General features: G+C 40.3%; 1 protein-coding gene across 9 annotated transcripts in view; it reads right to left on the bottom strand.

Annotated features, from left to right (window-relative positions):
• CFLAR (CASP8 and FADD like apoptosis regulator) overlaps window positions 1-22,582 on the bottom strand; it is an 83,868-nt gene that overhangs the window by 12,767 nt on the left and 48,519 nt on the right. For 6 of the 9 annotated variants that reach the window (XM_086719255.1, XM_086719258.1, XM_025930905.2 and 3 more), the window contains 7 exons: window positions 20,681-21,094; window positions 18,314-18,419; window positions 16,504-16,639; window positions 15,570-15,655; window positions 10,753-10,810; window positions 7,489-7,538; window positions 6,671-6,749 (listed from right to left, as the gene is read on the bottom strand). In XM_086719255.1, the coding sequence (XP_086575381.1) occupies window positions 6,671-6,749; window positions 7,489-7,538; window positions 10,753-10,810; window positions 15,570-15,655; window positions 16,504-16,639; window positions 18,314-18,419; window positions 20,681-21,042 (877 nt within the window). In that variant the 5' untranslated portion in view covers window positions 21,043-21,094. Of the gene's footprint in view, window positions 1-6,670; window positions 6,750-7,488; window positions 7,539-10,752; window positions 10,811-13,047; window positions 13,149-15,569; window positions 15,656-16,503; window positions 16,640-18,313; window positions 18,420-20,680; window positions 21,095-22,582 lie in introns of those variants that run through there. The other 3 variants (XM_086719261.1, XM_086719260.1, XM_086719262.1) reach the window with 3 other exon arrangements.

Raw genomic sequence — 22,582 nt, 5'->3', positions numbered from 1 at the left:
TGGTGAGCAGACAAGGGCTAGGGGTCAGCACCACTCACATGTTTGGGGGCTATTGAGATAAAATTCAAAAACTGAAATACAGTCGAAAGTCATGACCCCATTCATTTATAATTTGTTTTCATCAAAAACGAGTTCACATTGGGCACCTGGCTGGTTCAGTTGGTAGCACATGCAACTCTTCATCTAGGGCCATGAATTCAAGCCCCATCTGGAGTGTAGAGATTACTTAAAAATAAAATCTTAAAAATATATACTATAAAATAAGACAAAATATTAAAAATATATAAAACAAAATGAGTTCACATTAACCTTGACACAACCTATGAAAAGAAGTCCATTAAATAAACGTATGGAATAACTAAGAAAGAAGGAGCACTTCCTTCATCAGTCTATTTACCATTATGTAGTGAGCACCTTGAATAAGCCCAGTTCTTTCTTTTCTTAATTTTTTTTTAACATTTATTTATTTTTGAGAGATAGAGAGAGACAGAGCATGAGCAGGGGAGGGGCAGAGAGAGAGGGAGACACAGAATCTGAAGCAGGCTCCAGGCTCCGAGCTGTCAGCACAGAGCCTGATGTGGGGCTCGAACTCACAAACCGCGAGTTCATGACCTGAGCCGAAGTCAGATGCTCAACCGACTGAGCCACCCAGGCATCCCAGCCCAGTTCTAATTACTCACAAATGGAATACAAGTTGGGCAGGCTATTCTTAGTGAGAAGGGGAGTTCTGAGATCAACTACAAATGTGAGATGCAACATTGGTTAAGACTTAAATAAGTTTCTTTACAGGAGGACTGCTCAGAGCCTTTAAGGCCAGTATGCAAATCCCCAAAGGAGGAACAAATTATTCACCATTTCTCAAATTCTTTTGACCCCAAAAGTCATGTTTTACACAGTTCCTCTTCCCTATGTGGCAGAAATACACTGTGAAATACAGATTGAAGCACCTGTCCTTCAAGAAGCCTATAATCTAGTTGGGGAAGCAAAGCTTATAAATATGCACAAAACAATGGTTGACATGTCACACGTACAGTGGGATTTTAGGTAAAACACACGGTCAGAGAAGGGACTGTCAGTGCAGTCTGAGACACCTGGAGATGAGATTGTGGTAAAAGTACAATTTAAGCTGGAAGAACAAGTGAAATAGGAGGTCCCCCAGATAGGGGATGATGACGAACAAAGACAGAATGAGTGAGTGAGTGAGGAAGTGAGTGGCAGAGGCAGCCTTGGATAAATCTGACTTTTCATTTGTTTCCATAGACCAATCAAGGGGTTTCGCTGGACAATCTATATTCATCAAAATTATAAACTATTTGTTAAATGTCTTCTTTTTAAGTACAAATGATTACTAGTAATTCCTTCTGGACTAGCTTTTCATAGCAGAAAACAATATCAATAATAAGCCTGTGTATTGCATGTCAAAGAAGCTTCTGTGGTACCTCAGGCAGCCTCAAAGTACTCTACTCTTCCACGTATTTGCAACTCCTTATCCACAATGCCAAAGCCCCAAAAGCTCTGAAAACCTTCAGTTCTTTTCCCTGATTCATTTTGTGGCAAAACCTTTCCTGAACTGATGAGAGGCTATTGAGAGTCTTTATTCCCCTTAGTGTGAATATCCATTCATTTTGCTGTAGAAATACTAACGTATACAATTATGGGGTACTGCGCTGGACCCCCCTGGAGTGTTCCATGAATTACAGCATCTATACTTTGTCATCTTTCTAAACTCTTGGATCTTCCAAATCCTGAAATACAAAGGTCTCCAATTAGGGATTGTGGACCTATAATTCTTATTTATATCCTAGATTTAAAGGGGAATTTTATTTGTGATACTATGTTTCCAAATGAAGGTATGCTTACCTCTGCTCTCAGAGGTAAGAATGTCCAGAAGAAAAAAGGACGCCACCACAGACTTCCTGGTCTCTTGCCTCTAGGAGGAGGCTATCTTTAATAATATATTAATCCCATGATAGCAAGGAGGGGAAGCCCCACTTCCTTGGCACTCAAGCTGGCAGGCAGCATGTGGTGGCTGCTCCCTCTGAGCCGCCTCCACTGCCATTTACCACTTGCCTTCATAGCTCAGAAGCACAGGCCACAGTGACTGCTCCACTTCCCCTTGCTGAGATGTTCCTACATTTGTTAGTACAGGAAAATGCTACTGATCTGAGTTGTTACTCATTCCATTGAGGGCAAAGGGGGTAAGGGGACTGGGCAACCCCAAGGACAGCAAAGCTCAAATCACCACCTACAAAGCGTTTCCACTATTAACGTCTGGCTTTCATGACTCCTGTTGCTCTGTTTGAAGAGGAAGTTTACTTACACAAGATTTATAAAGATTTTCAGAGACAGCAAAGGAGAAGACAGAGGAATAAACCCTTCCTCTTAAAATCTGCAAACACCACCTTCCATTCAGGAGCCTAAAAGCCAGCCAGAGCTTTAAGTCAAAGCTCAGATCCATCCGTCTGCATTTTGAGACATTCAACTCTCCATTCCCAACAAGATCAGAATTCTGGTGCTACATCAGGGCACTGAGAATCAGGACCTAGCAGAGGCCTAGCTTTCTCTTCAAGAAAAGATAATTGACCTCTATCAGGTTTCTTCTCAAGGACAAGCCACCAAAAAATAACTTTATCCTTGTTAAACAATGTGACACTGGACTGACCGATCTAACACCGGACTCCATCTTTGTCTCACACAGGGCCAAGCATGGTGTTTTGCACATAGTAAGTGCTCAATAAACATTTATGGGATAAAGGAAAAATAAACCTATAGATGTTTAGAGGACATGCATACTCTTTGGATAAAAGTCTGATTTTTTTTTTTTTTTTCGGAAGACAGGGCAGAGTCTACTAAATTCTATAGATACAAAGGAATGGTTTTAGAAACACAGAAGCTAACAGACCTTATTCCTCCATTCATCTAGCCAACAAATATTTATTGAGCTCCTATGTGCCAGGCACTGTTCCAGATATCAGACACATAGCAAAAGAGATGGACAAGCTCCCCACCCTCACGAAACTTACATTATAACAAAGTAGCTAAAATCAGAGGCTTTGGAGTAAAGCTTTCAAATGTCAGCTCTATCAGTTACTAGGGAGTTAAGGAAGGCAGTTCACTGTGTTCTGTTTGCTCACCTTGAAAATGGGGATAATAGTACCCATCTTACAGTATTATTTATGAAGATTGAGTGAGAATTAGCAAAATACCTGGCACAGAGCAGATTTTTAATAAACCTTACACTCTCATCATCACCACCCCTGTTAGTCTCACAATATCACTGTTAGTTTCTCTCAGAGCCCTTGTTTCAATTGGCAATAATGTCTATTCCCAGACTCCTGCACTCCTCCCAAATAATCAACATTAACCAAATGATTAAGTTAACTAGGCAAGAGACAAAGGAAACCTCACCTAATCTCTCCAGATGAAGCACCCCCCTCCCATGCTGCCAAGATGGAGGTGAAGAAATGAAGTGTGCTGCATGGATTTAGGATTACTGTCAACTGAAGCAGGATTTCAGGCCTACAGGCCTCAGTGAACAAGTGCCAGGAGAGAATTGGAAAACGAGGAGCTGGAGCCCTAGAGAGAGGGTGTGAGAGAGGAGACTGCCTTCCACTTCAAGTCAATTGATACTCTCCTGCTATTCTGAGTCTCTGCTGGTGCTGGTATATAAATGGATTCAGGACCCTTCAGATGATAAAAGCCACCACACATGGGAGTAAAAAGTGTCCTGTTTCTCAACTATCAACTGGCCACCCGGCCACCAGGGGCTTGTATTAGTAGCCTCAAGATCAGTTATTTGCTTTGTCCCCAGAAGCAGGGAGAGCTTCAGTCAAGGGAGCAAATGTTCAAACACACCTATGTCAATACCTGCACATGCCTCAGGCCAGAGATACTGTCCCAGGAGCCACCTCCAATGTTATCCTCACTCCCATCTTTCTCTCCTATGGTCTTGCCACCCCCTACCCTCCCTGGCCCCAACCTTTGTACTCAGACTCTCTGTCTCTGTCAAGCCCATTCATACTGATAACTAGTGGGAGTGGACTGCCCACCTGGGTATTTCCCCTCCATTCCAGTTAGCCCCAGCCTATGGGAACCTGCCCCACTCGTCCCTGAGCCCCAGTGCAGGTGTCAGACCCCCAGTCCTCTGTTTCCTCATTTGTCTGGGCTCAGACTCCATGTACAAAGCCACAGAAAGTTCTAGCTTAGTGGTTTGCAACAAAAATGAAACAAACAAAATGAAAAAACAAGGTTAGCTAGCATTTAGTATATGCTCACAGGGTGCCAGGCACTGCTCTAAGCTCTTGACAAGTATGAACTCACTCACTTCTCCCAACTTCCCCAAGAGAGAGGTCCTGTTATTAATCCATTTTATAGAAGGGAAACTGAGGCATGGAGAGTCTAGGAAAATTGCCCAAGGTTATAATTTAGGACATGGCAGAGCCACGATTCAAACCCATGCAGTCATATTCCAGGGCCCAACTCTGACCATGCTCCTATAATGCAGGAAAACATAAATATACATTCAGTCCCTGCCCACAAGAGGCCCATAACTCAGCAAGGGAAGCAAATAGACACTGGGTTTTAGCCACCAATTCATAGCAGGTCATAGCTTTATGATTATCTTCATACAACAAACATACATCGTGCAGTTGGGAACTTTCTGCCAATGAATGAAACAGAACTGACTATAATAGAAAGTAGAAGATGATTACTCTTTTAAAGCAGGAAGTTACTCATTGAGAAAATATTTTCTCATTCTTATATGGATACTAATGGCTAAAAAGGAAAGGACACGCATCTATAGCTGAGGAGATGGTATTTCTCACATTAAACCAAAAATAGAACATGAGAAAATGAGATCATATCTTAAAATTCTGGGAAATTCAACCTAATATTTGATGACTTGACCTTCTCTTAGAGTCTCTTTCTATAAAACTCACCCTGGTATCATTTAAGTGAGCCTGAAAGACAGGTCTGACTCATTCTAAGAATTTTGAAAAGCAGGAAAACTGTGGGAATGTAATGATCAACTAAGGAAGAGGTAAATAATTAAGCACATTGTTTCACAATGAGATTCTTCTTACATTCTTTGATGCACCACCAGTGATTGATTCAGTTTGAGTAAGACATCCAGCAACAATTGAGCAAGAGAATCAATTCAGATTGAACAACAAGGAACACACAAGTAGTACAGACTCAGGCCAACAACCAAAGTACAGGGTGCCAGAATCAAGTGACACACTGCCTCTAAGTGAACACACATTATGACATTTTTAATGTCCCCCAGAAGGGGCGCCTGGGTGGCGCAGTCGGTTAAGCGTCCGACTTCAGCCAGGTCACGATCTCGCGGTCCGTGAGTTCGAGCCCCGCATCAGGCTCTGGGCTGATGGCTCAGAGCCTGGAGCCTGTTTCCGATTCTGTGTCTCCCTCTCTCTCTGCTCCTCCCCCGTTCATGCTCTGTCTCTCTCTGTCCCAAAAATAAATAAACGTTGAAAAAAAAAAATTTTTAATGTCCCCCAGAAGAGCTTTCATAGTCTATCTATATGAAATGATGGGGTATCTGCTAACACTGAAGCCAGCAAGCCTTCCATTTTAAACCCCACTCTGGATCCCCAGCCTCCTCTCTGCCACAGCATCCAGCATGAAAAAGCCAGACTGAAGCTCACCAACTTTCACCAATTACACCTTTGTGCCAGAGACAATGCTATGTGCTCCCCAGATCTCCTTCCAGTTTCCTCCTGGCATGCAGCCAGACTGAGTTCCTTATCCACTGCAGTTAAGTGGGGCCACATGAGTGCATTTGACCAATGGAATGTGGATGGAAATGATGCATTTCACTTTCTCAGGACTGGCCCCTAAAATCTCTTGTGAGATCTTCCACGAATTTCATTCATCCACTGTGGGATCATGTCAGGGTCCCCAGTTGTGGGTTCAGCTTATCACATCGGGGTCACCAATTGTGGGTTCAGCTTTCAGTTTTGTCCAGCAAAGCCAAGGACGGCAGAAAGGATTACTCAAGACGCCACAAGTCAAGACAGGTGAAAGGGAGGCTAAGAGAAGTCTCCCCGAGCTGCTCTCAAGCTCCTGTATTTATTGGGCCTACATTATAGGGAAAACATTGTGCAATATGTCAGCGGCTACTGCCAGCGAGAACATATAGAAAGCATGCAAAAAAACAAGGTGCTCCTAAGACTACAAAAGAGCAGATGCTGAAAGCAGGGTGGAGAACAAGATAAGATATTCCATAGATAACATGGTCTAAGGAATTCATGAGCACAGGCAGGACCCAATCCCTAAATATGCATTAATTAGATACTGTTCAGCTGTTTTCAGCAGGGCCAGAAAGCAGTATAATACATTCCCTATAATCTCCTTAACCGGAACATAGCTATTTGATTTCCCACAATCCACCAGCCAGATACAGAGGATCCTGTGGAAAACCCCAAGGCTTCAGATGATGAAGCCACTGAATGACACATGGAACAAAGCTGGCTCCAGCCCAATTCATACTAGGCTGTGCCATGAGTGAGAAAGTTTCCCTTGCTATGTGAAACCACAGATTTTGGCAGTGGTTTGTTATAACAGCTTGTGACGATCACTGATGGATACAGCTTTTCTGGGCCATGACCTCACTGTGGGGTATCAGTTAATCTGCAGCATGCATACCTACCTGTATCATTGCCAATGCAGTCAATTATCAGGCAGATTCCCAGGGGCTTGCTCTGCATCCTATATCTCTCTTGTATGTGCTGGAAAGGAAAACAGCAATTGTTGAAAACGCTAGACATTGCTCTGCTTCCTATAGGTCCCGCCCATAAACCATATTTTCTTTTGGATTTCCTCAAACTTCCTGTTGCCAGGTGAGCCATTCAATAGATACAGCCTGAAGTCACCACAGCTGACATTTCCCATTAATTTCATATTTTTCCTCTATTTGGGCAATATGTTTAAGACAAGCTGTTTCAGTTTTTATTTAATTTTAATGAAAATTACAGTCCCTTTACACACGTCTTAGAGCCACAGGATAAAGACAATTTAAAGCTGAAAGGATGGATCTGTTTCCACAGTAACCTAAGGTTATACAAGTGATATCTTTCCAAACCAGTAAAAAAGGAAGCCTTCTATTGCCTCCTTATGGTGACAAGGTTTCAGCCTTTAAAAAAAAAAAAAAAAAAAAAAGCCAGAGCAAGTCAAGGTTCAGTGTCATTGCTTACTTATATATTCACCAATCACTCAGCTGGGAAGAGAAGTGCTACTTTGGAATTTTCCTGCATTCCAGAGTTCACTAATGCAATCCACTTCCACAACAACTTCTTTGCTCTATCCAAGGTTCCCCCTTAGGAGATCTCTCAAGAAAAAGGCACTCTCACACTGTCAGCATCCTATTCTTGTCACAGAGAATTCTTAATAGATATTTTAATGAAGCCAGTGTTCCCCACAGATACTGTGCAAACAATACAATACCAAATTAGATCATTTATTCCATACCTGAGGTAGAGATGTTCCTGATTCCTGAATGGATGTCTTCACTGATTCTCCTGGGGGGGGGGGGGGGTTGAGAGAGAGAAACCATTTACAAAGCTGAAGGAGAACTAAGCACACTCCCATGCTGACTGGGTTTCTTTATATCTCAGCTGTCCTCTTCCCCTATTTTCTTCCCCTTACTGTGTCCTCTTTCTTCAGCTCTACTTGGCCCCAAGGTTTCAGCCTCACACTGAAGAACCTAACTGATAAGAAAACACAAGTCTGCATGCCAGGCAGGGGTTATATAGAAAAACTGCTTAAATAGCAAAGGGGGAAAAAAGGCTCTCCCTTGCCTTTCTCCAGGCGAGGACCAGGTGACTGATGAGTTTTTAAACTGATAGGGAGAATCCAATAACCTCACCACCCAGCAATATCAGTAGCTTTTTTCCATGTGGACAAGGTGGATAAGGCCTAGAGGGGGACAGCCTTAGAGACTGCAGAGAAGGGAAAATGTACTTGTATTAGCCACTTGTACAACAGATGGCCATGTTTTCTTAGTCCAGTGATATTGAGAGATCATAAAATAAAATGGCAGTTGCAAGATAAGGACAGTGAGCCTAGCAAATGTAGATGAGCCTAAAGTCAATATCATTAGGTAAAAATGACTTTATTAGCCCAGATAAGTGGAGAAACCACCAGTTTTGAAGCCATAAAGGGCTAGCTCAAACCCTAGCACCATCACTGATGAGTTCTGTGATCTTAGGCAAGTTTACTGCTGAAGTCTCAGGCTCTTTTGTTTTGGTTTTAATCCCTAAGGTGAACATACCAACATCTACCTTAGAAGATTGTTGCAAAAATGAGAATGGCAAAGACAAGCAAAGAAAATGCCAGTATTTTTAAGGTTTGAGGGAAATGAGGCCTTTCAAGTGTGTAAGTTGAAACAGTGTTTTAAGGGGCATCTGGTTGGCTCAGTCAGTGGAGTGTGTGACTCTTCATCTCAGGGTTGTAAGTTCAAGCCCCACATCAGGTGTAGAGAATACTTAAAACAAAATAAAATCTTAAAAAAAAAACAATCTGTTTAAAGAACAACTGGTGATATCCTTTAAAGCAACATTTTGCTTCTAGAAGTTTATCCTAAGGAAATAATAGAGCAAGTATGCAAGAATATGTACTGAATAACTGTTTATAATGGCCTCAAACTGGGGCACCTGGGTGGCTTAGTTGGTTAAGCATCTGACTTCAGCTCAGGTCATGATCTTGCAGTTCATGAGTTCGAGCCCTGTGTTGGGCTTTGTGCTGACAGCTTAGAGCCTGGAGCCTGCTTCAGATTCTGTGTCTCCCTCTCTCTCTGCCCCTCCCCTACTCACACTCTGTCTCTCTCTCTTCCTTCCAAAAATAAATAAGCAGTAAAAAAAAAATTTTATAATGGCCTCAAACTAGAAAAATACTTAAAAATGAAACTGGCTAAATTAATCATGATACATATAATGGATACTATACATGTTAAAAAGGATAAGAAAGATCTTTTTGTATTTGACATGAAAAGATACATAAGACATAGTAAGTGAAATGCGTTATTTTACAACATGAATATTATTAATCCAACATACTTAAATATATGTATTTGTGTGCATATCCTTACACATAGATATGCTTAAAAATAACAGTCCAGTGGTATATAAATCAAATATTAACAGTGGTTATCTGATACTTGGGATTAAAAGGAAATTTCTCTTTATCATTTTGCATTTAAGCAATCATGGATTAACAGAATAAAAAACACAAAATAACTTATTTTAATATGCTTATCTCAGTGTAAGGCATTTAGTAAGAGCTTAATAAATTACAGTGATCATCATCATCATCCAATTGAAATCTATTTGGAAGTCAAAATTAATATGAAGACTTTTCTTTTATTAGCAAATAAAGCATCCAGGTGAAAGCAGGTACCTAGCTCTCCTAAGAATCACCAGAGGCGTTAGGTGCCTCACTTATCTCTCCTGTATAATTACAGTGAAGGATAAACCTGCCGTCAGGGTGTGCTGTGGAAAGAACACTGATTGTTCTTCATTCTTATCCAAATCTGCCAGCTCTCCTATTTTCCTTTTAAACAGCTTTCAAAATGCAAATTCTCACCACCTCGTCAGTGTTTTGAGAAACATGCTGTCACTTCAGGAATAAATTCACTTCTCAATAGCTTTTGCTGGAGAGCAGAATACTAGGTGAGGAATGACAGGCATTAGCTATGCCATCTGGCGAATCTGGGAGAAATCCTTCTCAGTTTCTAGGTGCAGGCAGACAGCATGTAGGCTGAGTCATAAGATTTTGGCAAGGGGCCTGCCACATAAAGAAGGCTTCCATCGGCTCTCAGCACTGCACCCAGGACAAACTCCAAGCCCCTCAGGGAAGACTGAGCCCTCCTTACCTGCCTATCAATCCCCTGCCTCCTTGAGTTCTGAAACACAATCATCTACAATGCAGTGTGAGACCAAGTCTCAGCCTTCACTTGAAGGAGGACTCAAGACAAGCAAAAGAAATACATTTTTTAAATGATGTTATAGGATCAAGTGCTGATGTTTTAAGAGAGAAGAGAGAAATCGTATGGGTTGAAATGCCTAGTTTTTTATTGTATTTTTTTCCTTCTTTTTAGGAGTACAGAGATGTCATCTGTAGAGTATCTAGATGTATTAAATAAGCTATAAAACAAGATCCTAGCAACCTTTCTTCTTCCTGCTGCTAGATATTCAATTTAACTCAATTTATTATCATGGCTAGGTTAATGTTTCACATAGCCTGATTATAGTTCCATTTCAGGTATAAAACCTGAAACTTCTTAAAAACATCGCCAAGATGATGAAACTGAGTAAGAGGTATTTAAGTTCAAATAAGCTAATTCATTACATAATTAGAAATGCCAAGGACTACATTTTAAGAACTTAACTGCTATTTATTTTGAGAACTTAATCAGAATAGGTAGATAAAGGAAATGGGAAACTCCAAAAATGCAATGATTTTTACTTGAATTATCAAGCATTTATAAAGAATGAATGTAGGGGCACCTGGGTGGCTCAGTCAGTTAAGCATCCGACTTCAGCTCAGGTCATGATCTCACGGCTTGGGGGTTTCAGCCCAGCATCAGGCTCTGTGCTGACAACTCAGAGCCTGGAGCCTGCTTCGGATTCTGTGTGTGTCTCTCTCTCACCCTCCCCTGCTCACATACCTGCTCTCCCTCTCTCTCAAAAGTGAATAAACATTACAAAAAAAGAAAGAAAGAAAAATTGGCCTTACTCTGAGTATCAGGTTGTCCCACATTGAGTCTTTGTTCATTACTTCTCCCATTCTGGAGCTTCAAATATAAAGAATAAGGTCATACCCCCTGTTAGTTTTTTCAGAGGCACTTTATATCACACCTCTTTAAATATCTCAATACAATTCTTACCCAGGAAAAAAATTAAAGTATCACATTCACAGTTAAATTATCTAAAGGAGAATAGCAAGAGCGGTTAACTCCGTAAGTCCCATTTCTATAGCCAAAGAACAAGGCAACTCTTCTTTTTAAAAAGTTAAAATACAATGAACATGTAAATATGCTAAATTAGCTTATTAGAATATTCCAAAACAGCTCAATGAAGTCAGATGTTACAGTATTGTAGAGTTGCTATAATAGCTCCAAGTTAGAACAAGCTGTTGGAACATCAGATCGACATTCTACCTGATCCTTTAACACAGAGGCAATGTACAGTATGGTTAAGGATGAGAGTTCTAGGGGTGCCTGGGGGGCTCAGTCGGTTAAGCGTCCAACTTCAGCCCAGGTCATGAATCTCACGGTTTGTGAGCTCAAGCCCCGCGTCGGGCTCTGTGCTGACAGCTCGGAGCCTGGAGCCCGCTTCAGATTCTGTATCTCCCTCTCTCTCTGCCTCTCCCCAGCTCACACTCACTCTCTCTGTCAAAAATAAATTTTAAAAACTTAAAAAAAAAAAAGAAAGAAAGAATGAGAGTTCTAAAGTACTGGTGAGGATGTGGAGAAAAAGGAACCCTCATGCACTGTTGGTGGGAATGTAAATTTGTTCAGCCACTGTGGAAAACAGTATGGAGGAGGTTCCTCAAAAAATGAAAAATAGAAATACTACATATTCTGGTAGTTCCACTACTGGGTATTTACCCAAAGAATACGAAAATATTAATTCAAAAAGATATATGTACCCCTATGTTTACTACAGCATTATTTTAAAAAGCCAAGATATAGAAACAACCTAAGTATGTATTGATAAAGAACAGATATGGATAAAAAAGATATGGTATATGTATAAAATGGAATATTACACAGGCACAAAAAAGGATGAGATTGTGCCATTTGTAACAACATGGATTGACGTAGAAGGTATCATGCTAAGTGGAGTAAGTCAGACTGAGAAAGACAAATACCACTCATATGTGGAATCTTAAAAATATATATATATGGGGACACCTGGGTGGCTCAGTCAATTGAGCATCCGACTCTTGATTTCAGCTCAGGTCATGATCCCAGAATCATGGAATCAAGCCCCACATCAGGCTCTGCATTCAGTGCGGAGCCTGCTTAAGAGTCTCTTTCTCTCTCTCCCTCTGCTCCTCTCCCCCGCTCACACTCTCTCTCTAAAATAAAAATAAATTAAAAATTTTTTTAAATATGAATAAACAAACAAAAAGCAGAATCAGACCTATAAATAGAGAGGACAAACTGATGGTTGCCAGAGGAGAGAGGGGTGGGAGGATGGGCCAAATGGGTGACAGCTTCCAGTTATGGAGTGAATAAGTCACAGCCTAAGAAATATAATCAATGATATTAGCTTGCATGGTGACAGAAGATAGCTACACTTGTGGTAAACATAACAACATAACATAATGTATAAACTTGTCAAATCACTATGCTGTATACCTGAAACTAATGTAACATTTTGTGGCAACGATACTCAAAAAAAAAAAAAAAAAAAAAATAGTGGGAGTTCTAGCCCAGACAAACCTGGCTATGAATCCTGATTCTGTCACTTACTAGCTATGTAAGCTTGAGCAAGTTATTTTACCTCTATGTCTGTTTCTTTATCTTCAAATGAGGATAATAGCAATAGCCACCTTATACATTTTTGTGAAGACTAAATGTACACAAGCATTTAGCACAGTGCTAGCTTATGGAAGCACTTAATAAATGTCTAGTTACTGTGTTTCTATAATGCTTAGCTACACAGAAGTCACATGTGGGCTTGGTTCTTTTTTTAAAAAAAAAATTTTTTTTTAACGTTTATTTATTTTTTGGGGACAGAGAGAGACAGAGCATGAACGGGGGAGGGGCAGAGAGAGAGGGAGACACAGAATCAGAAACAGGCTCCAGGCTCTGAGCCATCAGCCCAGAGCCCGACGCGGGGCTCGAACTCACGGACCGCGAGATCGTGACCTGGCTGAAGTCGGACGCTTAACCGACTGCGCCACCCAGGCGCTGTGGGCTTGGCTCTTAAAAGTCAGCTACCAAAAAAAAAAAAAAAAAAATCAACTACCAATTCTGAGGGCTAGAATGAAATTAATCAGAGAATGAAAGATTGAACCGACCCTTTCTCTTCTCAGATGACAGGTCCTTTGTAAGGTACATATACCACATACTCCCAACCATCTGATAGGTTCAGCTTTCAAATGACAGTTCTCCTCTGAAGCTATCCTAGCCAAAAGAGAGAAGTATACTATTCATTAAGCTGTGTCTGTAGCTAAGTCTGTGTGTCTAAATTAAAGAAAAACATGTAAGTTGCTTTTATCACTAATAATAAGAGACTTAGCCAGAGGCTGATAATACTACAATACTACATAGAATTTGGAACCCCACATGGATGTGCATTCACATTTACATAGCTATTAAGGAGATACAACATCAAAACAAAGCTGGATTTAAAAAGCATCATATTGCAGAGTGACACAACTTTTTATTCTATAAAATGTTGGTATCATGTGTCATTTAGTGTCACTATGATTTTTAAAGCACTTTGCACTCTTGTATGAGTTAACATCCAGGTATTTACCTCCTAATTTTATGAGAAATATGCTGAATCCATATGCCATAGGGTCTGTTTACTAAATGAATGATCAGGGTCACAGATATACAGAAAATTAAATGACAGAAAATTAAATGTCTATTTACATATACAGTAAATACAGTTATTCTCATCAACAAAATAGAAAGACAATATTAAAATATGGCAAGGTTTTAACTAAGAGTGACAGTATAATTTATATTAGATATATAATAGCAGAGAATACTCAGAAAATCTGGATGTGGATCCTAAATCAATTTGGTTTCATAATTTGGTATCATAGAGATTCAGAAGGACAAAAGAAAATATATTTTATTCTTGAAAAAAAAGTGACAGATATATTTAAGCTATGTCATGACTGGTATATAGTTTATTAAATATGCCATGTCACAGACGAAGGAACATGGACTGGGCCCAGTTCTGGTGATAGGTAGAGGTGGGCAATCACTTAATGCACTTTAGGCCTAAATTTCCTTATTTGTTCAATGAGGGGGGTGAACAGTATAATCCTTAATACCCATTTTAGCTCTGAAATTCTATTGCTCAGAGATATCCTCACATCTCACATTTTTCATGAAACTATATTACAGGGTAGTTAATGTTTTCTTCAGATGCTTTTAAACTGTTTATAATTTAATCATGAAATTGCACTGTGGCCTGAGGCCTGACTACAAATTCCACATATACTAGGATTAACTCTTCAAGATAAAAAATTAACCAAGAAGAATTCTGATAATACCTTGCACCATTTACTAAAACAACAACCAGAAGTGACTATGTGATATTTAGGGTCACAACTCAATTACTCAATAATATCACTCAATAACAAAAACACTTTTGTTGAAATCATTAAATACGCCCAATAACAAGCAAATGCACAGAGAGGTAAATACAAGTATATTTATTTTGAATCACTGTATTAAAAAAAAAGACTGGAAACAATCTAAATACACACAAGAAAGGGCTATACACATTGTAATACACCCAGGATTAATCGTAGGATAGAAGTGATTTATTGCTCTTCTTTTATATTTCTCTATACTTTCCAAATTATCTCAATGAACACATGCCAATTTTGTGACCATAAGAAGTTACACATATTTCAAAAACAAATGCACATGACTATCACATTTTTTCAGATATTAAAGTTCCAGAAAGTAGAACCATATGCACCCATTAAAAGCAATGACAAAATAGAGGTTGTCACATATGATTCATATGGAACAATTTCCAAGGATTTTCAGCTCAATGGGCATAGTGTTCTACCATTTTCACAGAAAGGAAAAACCAAAAATGAGATATGGTATGTGTATAGACTGTCTCTGAATGTGTATAGAAGAAAATGGTTAACAACAGCTGCCTCTAGGGAAAGGAAGTGGAGTAAGAGAAAACATACTTTAAAAAATTCTTTTAGTATACTTTGAAATTTTTGTCCATGAGGATGCACTATCTATTTATATTTAAAAAGCTAAATCTTCTAGGGACGCCTGGGTGGCTCAGTCAGCGAAGTGTCCAATTCTTGATTTCGGCTCAGGTCATGATCTCAAGTTTGTGAGATCAAGTCCTGCATCCAGCTCTGCAGTGACAGCAAGGAGCCTGCTTGGGATTTTCTGTCTCCCTCTCTCTCTGCCCCTACCCCATGTATATGCACTCTTTCTCTCTCAAAAAAAAACAAAACAAAACAAAAAAAAACCTAAATTTTCTAAAGAACAAACGAACTATGAAAAAAAATGTTCAGTTGGATATGTAGATACACAAACATGCATAGAAAAAAGACTAGAAGGAAATTTGCCAACATACCTTTAGATAGTAGGACAGAAGTGATTTATTGCTCTTCTTTTATATTTCTCTATATTTTCCAAATTATCTCAATGAACACATGCCAATTTTGTGACCATAAGAAGTTACACATATTTCAAAAACAAATGCACATGACTATCACATTTTTTCAGATATTAAATAAAGTCCATGCTGTGCAAATGTCTGTATTTTTATCAAAGTTCTGAAACTGTTTCATGCTGGAATTCCATACATGTGCTCCAGACTCACCCTTAAGTTATATGAAGGATCCTTAAGACTCAAATTTGGGAGAGATGCCTGGAGTGCACTTATATAACTTGTTTCACCTCCTTGAGCTATAAGCAGGAGAGAGGTATGGAGTTAAGATTTATAAGTTACTATCAAATGCATATTCAACAATGGCTCAGTTCAGGGTCAATCATCTTTCAAAATATCCTAAACTTTCTAACCACCCTACTAAGGTCAAAATATCTCCCACTATCATTAAGAATGTGCTAAAAATGCTACACCCATCCTTGATTTTTTTATTGGTCATGGGGTGGGGGGTATCTGTAGATCATTGGGTCTCAGCTATCCCCATTAGGCTGTAACTCTATGGTGGCAGTGGACTGCTAACAGAGCAACAGAGTCCATGCTGAGCCTGAATCTAAAAGACAATGGGGGAGGGTGGCATGAGGAAGAAGGCCAATGTGAGACTGGTCACCTTTAAGAAGGGGGCAAATGCACCCTTTTCCATGGGGTTTTGGAAACTCAGGACACATGCAGGGCAGTTATGGGATCCCAGTGACAGGATGAGACCCAGAATTGGATAGTGGTCAGGCCAAACATTGGAGCAGTGCAGCAGGGCCTGGCATATCCTCAAAAGCTCTTAGTGTCCACTGTGCTGCCAACCCATGCAGAAAATGGGGGTGCAGACTATTTCATGAAGGCCAGGATGTTAGGAACTTCTCAGCAGCATTTTGCAGAGAGCTGAGACTCTGTGATCATGGGTGTGGGTGATAAAGTCAGCAGATCTGAGATATGAAAGTTAAAGGGGATGTGACCTCGAGCCACAGGCTAGTGGGGGCTGTGGACACTCAGGTTCTGTTCCCTCCACCCATCCAACAAATGAATCTTTACCAATCAAACCTAGTATGCCCAGGGTACTTTCCTTGGGCCACTGAGAGGCCAAAATTCTACTTACCAGACTGCTTGTATTTCTGGACTTTTGTCTTCAGGTCTATTCTGTGGATGTTCTTTAAGCATTTTTCTAATAAATCCAATCGATCTGGAGCAATCAGATTTAGCTTTTCCAATTCAATCACAAGATCTAGGAAACTCTAAGAGAGCCACCAAGAAGAAACAAATGTCAGTAAGGTGGACTGTTAAGCCCTAAATGCAAACCCCAAGCTGTGTGATTTGTAACAGCAAGCAAATGTGAGAAGAAGAACCCATTCCATGATCTGCAGTGATCTTAAACCAGACCTCTCTGTTTCATAGTCCCTCCAGGGCCAGAAGCAAATTACACTCCTGGATTTTACAGAGAAAGAGGTGGTGGTAAGTCTTTTGGCGGACAACCTGTACCTAGGTTGGGGACACATGAGTCATTTTACGTCATCAAGAAGTACTGTGAGATGGGGCACCTGGCTGGCTCAGTCAGTAAAGCACACAAATCTTGATCTCAGGGTTATGAGATCAAGCTCCACATTGGGCATGGAGCCTACTTAACAAAAACAACAACAACAAAAAAGTACTGTGAGAGAGCAGGCCTAAAAATAAAATCTGCCTGAGTTCATTCTGTTCCAAAAGGCTACTCTGGTATTATACTGAAAAACTCTAAGGGCTTTCCTAAAAAGGGAAGAGAGAAGATAGCTGGGGGAAAGAAAAATCCCCATGATGCAGTTTTGAAGTTCCTAAAATATGTAAAATTTTTTCAATGTTTATTTATTTTTTAGAGAGACAGACTGAGAGCTAGTGGGGGAGGAGCAGAGAGAAAGGGAGACACAGAATCTGAAGCAGGCTCCAGGCTCTGAGCTGTCAGCACAGAACCCAGTGAGATCCCACAAGCATGAGATCATGACCTGAGCCAAAGTCGGACGCTTTACTGACTGAGCCACCCGGGCACCCCAGAAATTTCTAAAATATCTTAATCACTGCTGAACATTCCAACTCATTCTGACTCTGGGAGTATGAGGCAAAATTAAAAAGTTAGGGTATATTGCTACTTACTTGCCCTAGACCACAGAGATTATGAAAGAACTATATTTCAGAAATAGACATTGCTTTGGGTTTTATTTCCTCTAACATTTAGTTACTGAGGCGCTATATTTATTTATTTTTAATAATAATCATCATGAAATTAATATAAGTGATTGGCAATAAGTTGACTTGAGGACACCAAAAAGAAGTTCTATTTTTTCCTTTTCCTTCCCATTTGACGCATTTGATGGTGGGGGCATACAGTCACCCTATATTTATAGATTTCAGAAACAAAACTACAATTATTATGGAACATGAGAAAATTCTCAAGCAACAATTTACCAGAGTCCTTAAAGGCAGGTCCTTTGAGAACATATTTTCATATTCTAGAGACCGGAGTTTTTCCTGGCCCGTCCTTAGGCCAGCAGTACCACATAAGGTTAGACAATTTAAATACTTTTCCAGCAATTGCAATATCCCTGAGATCTTGTTTCCTACCTAGTTTCCAATCCCAAATCTCTAATTTTGCCATTCCCTGGATACATGAGTCATAAGTACCTTCTCCCTCCCCACCTCCACATGCAGCCTAATGACTCCACACTGATCTCAAGCTAGTTGAAGGAAAATAGATGGCCATGGGAGAGCAAGATGAAAGTGAATTTGAAGTAAAAAGATTTACTTTTCTCACTTCCTACCTTCACTCCCAGCTTGGGTCTCCATATTCAAGTGCCCACTTCCCTCTTCCCACACACTACAGAGCAACCCTCTCCTTCTCATATGCCCTTGGAAACATGAACCAAGAAAAGAATACTCACCTTATCCTTGGCTACCTTGCTTCGGCCCATGTGATCCCTCATGAGGAAAATTAATGAGGACACATCAGATTTGTCCAAATCTTCACCAATCTCTGTCATCAACACCCTGCAACCAGACAAGATTTTTTTTTAAGTAAATTCAGATACTAATCCTAATGAAAACACCAAAAGCCTATGCTCCTGCTATGCCAATAATTGCTTAAAAGACTAATTCGGCCCCCATTTGAATATGCACCCCCATAAAACAGAAAGCCTAGACCACCCTAGGAAGAGATCTTAAGGGAATTCAAAAAGGAAATTCATCCTTTCTCCTACTTTCAATAAGAGATAGTACCTCTCTTTCCAACTAACTGATCTACAAACAACTCAGAGAATAAAAACTTCCCTAAAGAATCCCCTAGTTCCCCCAGATGTTATGATGAAATAAGCGAAGAACATATATGACTAAGATGAAAGATAGAAATAGAATTTGAAGTCGTCCTGTCTTCCCCATCTTACAAGCCTCCAGATGATGAGGATGCTGCAGATCCAGGGCCTACACTTTGAGTCACAAGCTTCTAAAGCAAGCTTATATACCTGGGATATCCTGGCCCACTCCTAAACTCAAAGGGTAAAAGGCATCTAGATCCTGGGGATTATGACCATAGATATTTTTGTCTACAAAGCCTCACCTGACTCAGTCACCTCTGCTCCAGTTGGAGCCACCATCACAGTTTACCTGGGCTCTCAGGACACCCTGTGGTTGGCATTATTGCCTTGACATTAGCATCTCTGCTTTAGAGGGCTGTTTTCCCAATTAGGTTCTCAAATTCTTGAGGACAGAAGATGCTTCTTTCATTTTGTTCTAATGCTTACTATACACCTGGCATATATCGACCGCCCCCCCCCCCAAAAAAGCCCACTGAACAGATGAATCAATGAATCTAGCATCCCCTCCCTCTACCCACCCTTTCCACCCAGAGGCCCCAAGGAACTGCCTACATTCACATTAACAAGGAGACAGGAAATAGAGAGTGCCCCAACTTATTCACTGAAACCCAGCACCTCTGAAAAAGTTTTAAGAACATATTGACATTTTATGATGGTTGAAGAGGTAGAAGATGATCAAGAACAACGACAACAATAAAAATAAACTCTCACTTGTTTGTGTGTTTGTTTTTAAGTAGGCTCCGTGCCCAGCATGGAAGCCATCATGGGGCTTGAACTTATGACCCTGAGATCAAGACCTGAGCTAAGACTAAGAGTTGGATGCTTAACCAACTGAGCCACTCAGGCACCCCAATAATAAACTCTTGCGATTGTAGAGGGATTCACAGTTTTAAAAGTACTTCACATACTAAATTATCATAATTGATCTTCACCAACAAACTTGAGAAATCAGGTATTATTATTTTTAGCTTTATAAGTAGGAAAACAAAGTCCCAACTGGTGTTAGTGGCTGACTCAGCCTAGGTGGCCTATAACTGGTATTTCTGGGACTTGAAACAGGCCTCCAGACCTCAGGTCTCTGACACTTTTCAAGGGCAGAGCTGCTTTCAACTCTCTTTAATACAGTTCTCAATAATACACATCTTCTCCAAATACACACCATTGATATAACTTAAAGGCTGGTGGTCTGAAGAAAAAGGAACCATTAATTTAAGGTCACAAGTTATCTTCCTTTCTCCAGAAATGCAGCCTTTCTTATGGTTTGTGTGCTCCTCTCAGTCTCCAAGAGAGTAGTTTGTTAACAGGAGGAAGGAAAAACTCAGATGGTCTCAACTAAAGGGGACTCCAGTGACCATCCCTCTCTGAACTTGAGGGGGCCTATGGCTGTTTAATTGATGAAATGTTCATTCAGCACCCCTGCCCTACCAAGCCTCTAGGGGCAAGGACCCCAAAGAAACTCACAGAAAGGGAGTCCACTTCATAAGCTCCTTAGCAGGGGAAAGACCAATGGGGACTCAGGAGGGAACACAGAGCTCTACAAAGGTCAGGAAAATCACTGTCAGACTTGTTATTTCCTTTCTCAGTACCGGAATTTGCCAGTCTGACATCACAGACCACAACAGATCCCACAGACAGAGGATGGCAAGAATTACTAGTTCTTAGTTTTTCTTATCTCTCTCATTCTATCCATTCGGCAAACACATACTACCCAGCCCTTCCACTTTCTTTATGATCTTCTACCCAGTTACTTTAAGTGAACATGTTCTAAGAATTCAAAGACTTCAAAGGAATGAAGTAACATCATAAGGCAGTCGAATCTGTGGGCACAGAAAGTAATGTGTTTGCTTTTTTTTACTGTCTTCATGTCTATTGTTCATAAGTCCAGACCACCTCACTCCCTCCCACCAGGTCCAGCCTTGGGAATAGATAATGAATTACCTATAGTCTGAAACAAGCTGAGGGTGCCTGAGCAGGTGCGTCTCCACCGCCCTTTTGTCCATCTTCAAAATCCGCTTGAGCAAGTCAAACCGCCTCACTCTGTACAGTAGCTCAGCCAATCCCATGGCAGACAGCTTTCCTCTCTCACTTAAAATATCCAGAAGGTCCCTGACATTAAGGGGAACAACATCTGCAGCAATGTCCCGGCACAAAAAAAGAATCGTTTCCTTCTCGTCTTCATCAAGTGCCTCTTCAACCTGATAGATGACTTCAGCAGACATCCTGCGCAGTGTCATTCCAAGGAAATGCAATAATAAAACTCCACTCCAGTCAACAAAAGGCCATGAGGCTGCTGACATCATTTCTGATGGTTTTCTTCATTTCTTTCAAAATCCCCTTTCCAATGGAGGAGTTCTGTGATTAAAAGGGAATCTTTTTAAATCCTCTTATCAAAATAACTTATGCCTAACATTCATGGTATAGGTTCTTCCTTTCTTGGTCTCTCTAACTTAGAAGATTAAACTTGTATTGTTAACCCTATAGAAAATGATCTTCAGCAGACAAAGCAACTGATTGAAAAATCAAGACACACAAAGAAGGTAACCTACATTTTAAAGGAAATGAAACCAGAAACAAACTATCTCCCAAAAATCCCACAGGTCTTATCAGAATTTGTAAGAATGTAAAATACAGTAAGAAGAAAATCATAAATGACGAAATGGCATATGAATAACCTTGGTGGGAGGAAGAAGAAAAAGCCCAATGATGAAGAAGCTAACTGGACCAGAAAAACTGGTATCACAGGGTTAACTCCCACTTTCAGTGACCCCAACCAGGTAAGTTTAAACAAACACGCGTCTTGACAAGAGACCTTTGGCAGGGTGTCAGAACTACTCCACCCATTTTTCCCAGTTGTCTCCTACTATAAAATTCTTCATTTACACCTATAAGTAGAAACCCTCCCTGGCATCCTCCCAAAGTCTCAGGTCATTTTCACAACTTCATCATGAATGCTCATAGGACCTCCCACTTTATCTGAACAAAGGCCTTGTCAAGCTTTGATCACTGCTTCAGACCCTGAGCTCATGGAAGTGCCAGAGGCCCCTTACTCTCAACACATTACTCAGGTCAGCAATTGTCACAAGAGTTCCTGACGGTATCAGTGGAAGGAAGGAAGTAGAACAGAAAATCTGGAGAAAAATCTTGGTCCCAGGGCTGGACTTGGGTGGGAGCAATGGGAGGTCATGCCATGGATGACTTCTTAATTTTTTTCCATTGAAACTCAACCTATTCTCTTTCAAAGTCTAAGGTGCAAATGGCAGTCACTGTCTATTCTATTCTAAAGTTTCACAGCTATATTTTATGTTAAATAAACTCTTGTGTTCTGAAAGAGTATCTTGTCTATTTCTATCAGAGAACATTAAAAAAAAAATAATTGGAAATACAACCCAACTATAAGTTGCTAACTATTACTATGTATTTGTGTACAAGTATATTTATATATTTTTTTCTTTTTTCTTTAGGAGAGAGACAGATAGTGCAAGTGGGAGAGAGTGGCAGAAGGAGAGGGAGGGGGAGAAGGGGAGAGTGGGGGGGAGAGAGAGAGAGAGAGAGAGAGAGAGAGAGAGAGAGAATCTTAAGCAGGCTCCATGTTCAGCACACAGCCCCACATGAGGCTTAAATCCAGGACCCTGGGATCATGACCTGAGCTGAAATCAAGAGTAGGATGCTCAACTGAGTGAGCCACCCAGGTGCCCCACTTGCATTTTTATATTATTTATCGAGCTATATTTAGTGAAAATAACACTGAAGGTATTTTATTTATTTATGTACAATTTCAGTCCATAATAGATTTAAGGCATCTTATAATAACAACACTAAGTACAAGAAATATTTTACATG

This window comes from Puma concolor, chromosome C1, assembly GCF_028749965.1.
Source record: "Puma concolor isolate L17-30 chromosome C1, mPumCon1.1.hap2, whole genome shotgun sequence".
Classification (NCBI taxonomy): domain Eukaryota; kingdom Metazoa; phylum Chordata; class Mammalia; order Carnivora; family Felidae; genus Puma; species Puma concolor.
This window is presented reverse-complemented; position numbering and strand designations above follow the sequence as displayed.